We start from the raw sequence: 3,380 nt of genomic DNA, 5'->3' as shown, positions 1-3,380 counted from the left end.
TTTCTAATGACATCAACAACTATATATCATCCATTTGATGCTGTTCAAAAAAAATCTGTTTGATATTGTACTTTTTGAAACAAAGAATTTCGTGTTGATAATTAGAAAGTAACTTTATTTTTTTTTTTCATAAAAGAAGAAGAAAAAAAGATGAAGAAAAGAAGATAATTTAGAGGGGCCACTTCAAAAGTTAGTACCATATAATATTATCATCATTTGCTAACAAAAACAATTATATTTACATCCCCATTGTCCTCCCCAAAATAGCCTTCTCTTTCTTCTTCTTCTTCTTCTTCTTCTTCTTCTTCTTCTTCTCTCTCTCTCTCTCTCTCTCTCTCTCTCTCTCTCTCTCTCTCTCTCTCTCTCTCTCTCTCTCTCTCCATGATAGAAGTATAGCTGAAGGAGGAGAGAGATGAAGAACACCATTAAATGTTGTATTTCATGCATTCTTCCATGTGGAGCACTTGATGTGATTAGGATCGTTCACTCCAATGGGCATGTGGAGGAAATAAGTGGCACCATTCGAGCAGCTGAGATCATGAAACTACACCCGAAGCATGTACTCAAGAAACCCTCTTCTCCTTCCTACACCGATGAAGGAACAGTTAAGTGTCCTCAGATCATCATTTTGCCACCAGATGCCGAGCTCAAGCGTGGAAAGATTTACTTTCTGATGCCGGTTCCTCCTTCTTCCTTGCCTGAAAAGACTCGTTCCAAGTCAACATCAACCACAAGAAAGAAAAAGAATGTTGTTAGCAGTAAGAATATTAATGCGAACAGCAATCAAGATAATAATTTATTAACAGATCTTCTTGTCTCTGATCGCTACTTGACTGAGATTCTATCGGAAAAGGTGAAGGATAGGAGGAGAGGCCGTGTTGGCGTGTGGAGACCTCATTTAGAGAGCATTTCTGAAGCTACAAGTGATGCGTGAATTAATGTGGTTTTTCTTTTTTTTTTTCTTTTTCTTTTTCCTTTCAAATCTTCTTTTAAAAAAAGTCGAATTCATTTTACATATTCGTATTCGTATGCCACTTAAATCCTGTTATTCTTGTTCTTTTCTTTTTTCTAGAAACCTTTGTATATACAAGAAGGGAAAAACAAGAAATAACATGTAATCTGATGCTCTCTTATGTTTTATTTATGGTTTAAATTTGTGAATATCTTCTAAACCTTTTGAACCTCCCCAATCAAAATAATAACAGTTTTTCAGGTACATAATATTTTTTAATATATATATATATATATATATATATATATATATATATATATATATATATATATATATATATATATATATATATATATATATATTAAATTCTAATAAATCTAGTATAACTTATATGTGTTAACTCAGCCTAATGAAATCCACAAAATACATTGAACTTATGTATTGAATTTATTTTAGTTTAATAGATTTTTACATATCATTATTTTACTTTGTATATAATTCTATATTAATTGCTTTGTATACAATTTTATATTAATTTTCTTAGGATGAACTCATGAAATATATTTATAATTAAAAAGTTTTATTTTTTTATTGAATATCAGTTAGACAATGATATCTCATTCAATTTTCTCATTGAACTATACATTATGGATACTCTAAAATGTAACATTATTGTTATATCAATATATAATTGTAAACATGATTTGAATTATGTATGACTTTTTTACATAACATTTTTAATTATCTTTGTAAGAAAACTACCAAAAGGGTATGTTGCATAACGGTGTATGATTATTGTTAAGATGATCTTAGTAAATGTTTTTACTTGAAAAAGTATTTTCTTATTTTTTCTATTTTCTTTTGCAATCATGGTGTTTGTTATTTGGAAATTTGGTTAATCAATAATCAAATCTTATATAGGATTCCGAGTCTTTGGTCAAGTATAAAGAGGATAAATATTCTTCTTATATAAAATGGACATGACTTCCAACAAAATATGATATCACCAAGAGACTTTAATCATGATTTTGTGTTTTCACTTGATAAACAAATGTTAGATGTACATTTTCGTATAACTATGATATTCGGTATGCGATTAACTAAATTCGTAATTAAACTTTAAATAAACTAAGGTTCTTAAGATAAGCAAGTTACTTTAAGGTTGATATGGAATGATAGTCCCCACTAAGCTTTTGGGTACAAGTGGGTATGCCCTAACACAAAGGAGTTGGTTCTCCATAGACATTGAAATGATGATTGATTGATTGATTATTTATATTATTTTGATGGCAATGGCATCCTAAAATTGGGGAACTTTACCTTTTTTCCATATTGTATCCACTGGCTTTGTCGATTAATCATTCCCATACACTTCAACTTTTTCAATTTTCAAATTAACTCATTTAAGCACTCTATTGTAACAAGTAAACAAAAAAATCTTTTTCAACCATGTTCTGTGCTCAGTTCAAATTAATTCATGATATGATAAAATGTCATATTTACATGTTTTTATCTATTGGCCTCACAATAAACATGGAAGATAAACATTAACGTTAAGACAAGAATACACGGACTATACAATTAAATGTAACATATCTCTTCCAATAAAACAATATGTAATCGAGGATTACGGAGGTAAAATGTTATCGGACAAATCAGATCGCATAAATTCTTTTTGGACTCAATCCATGTTCAATTATTCTTAGTTATATTTGTACATCTACTCAAACACATAGAATATGCTATCACTATAAGGAATCAAGGCAATAGGGGCAACAAATGTCACCGGCAAGAAGTCACTGCAAATGCCTCACGGTTGATGCTCAAAAATCGTCCCTGTTCGGGTCGCCTTGACGTCCTCGCTAATGCCAAACTTTCGCCGATGATAATGTCGCGGATAATAGTGTCGTTGATAAACTATTTATGTCAATGTAGAAGTACTACTAATATATACAAAAGAATACAAAAAAAATCGTGTTTTATATAAAATGTGCATAAAATACTACATAATTCCATAATACATATATAAAAACATAAAACAGTAACTAAAACATAAAACTACTCTTCATTATCGCATGTCACCCTTGTTTTCTCATTCTCATTTTGAGTGGTCAACAATCAAACCCTTTTTTGATATCGGGTTATTAAGAATAACATCAACATCCGCCTACAAAATAAATATATAAGGTAAAACAACATACTAAATAAACCAAATTAGCAATTAGCAAAGTACAAAACTATAAAATTCAATACAAATGCATTAAGTTTTTCACCAATTAACGAAATATCAAACTACCAAATTCATAACAAATACATTAAGTCATTAACATTAAGTCACAACTAAAACATATTAACAAAACATTAAGCAATTGGAAATTGAGTAATCTAACTCATATAAATGAAGCTTTTGAAAAAAACAACCAACAAC

General features: G+C 29.6%; 1 protein-coding gene across 1 annotated transcript; it reads left to right on the top strand.

Annotated features, from left to right (window-relative positions):
• Window positions 1-239: 239 nt before the first annotated feature.
• On the top strand, window positions 240-1,140 carry LOC145101955 (phosphatidylinositol 4-phosphate 5-kinase MSS4-like protein). Its single transcript, XM_079039268.1, has one exon. The coding sequence runs from the start codon at window positions 413-415 to the stop codon at window positions 932-934; it is 522 nt and encodes a 173-aa protein (XP_078895394.1). The 5' UTR covers window positions 240-412; the 3' UTR covers window positions 935-1,140.
• Window positions 1,141-3,380: the final 2,240 nt, after the last annotated feature.

This window comes from Lactuca serriola, chromosome 4, assembly GCF_051521515.1.
Source record: "Lactuca serriola cultivar US96UC23 chromosome 4, Lser_US96UC23_V15, whole genome shotgun sequence".
Classification (NCBI taxonomy): domain Eukaryota; kingdom Viridiplantae; phylum Streptophyta; class Magnoliopsida; order Asterales; family Asteraceae; genus Lactuca; species Lactuca serriola.
This window is presented reverse-complemented; position numbering and strand designations above follow the sequence as displayed.

Bases quoted from the DNA above. Each gene is read 5' to 3' on its own strand.
- LOC145101955 (XM_079039268.1), top strand. From the start codon at position 413: ATGAAGAACACCATTAAATGTTGTATTTCATGCATTCTTCCATGTGGA.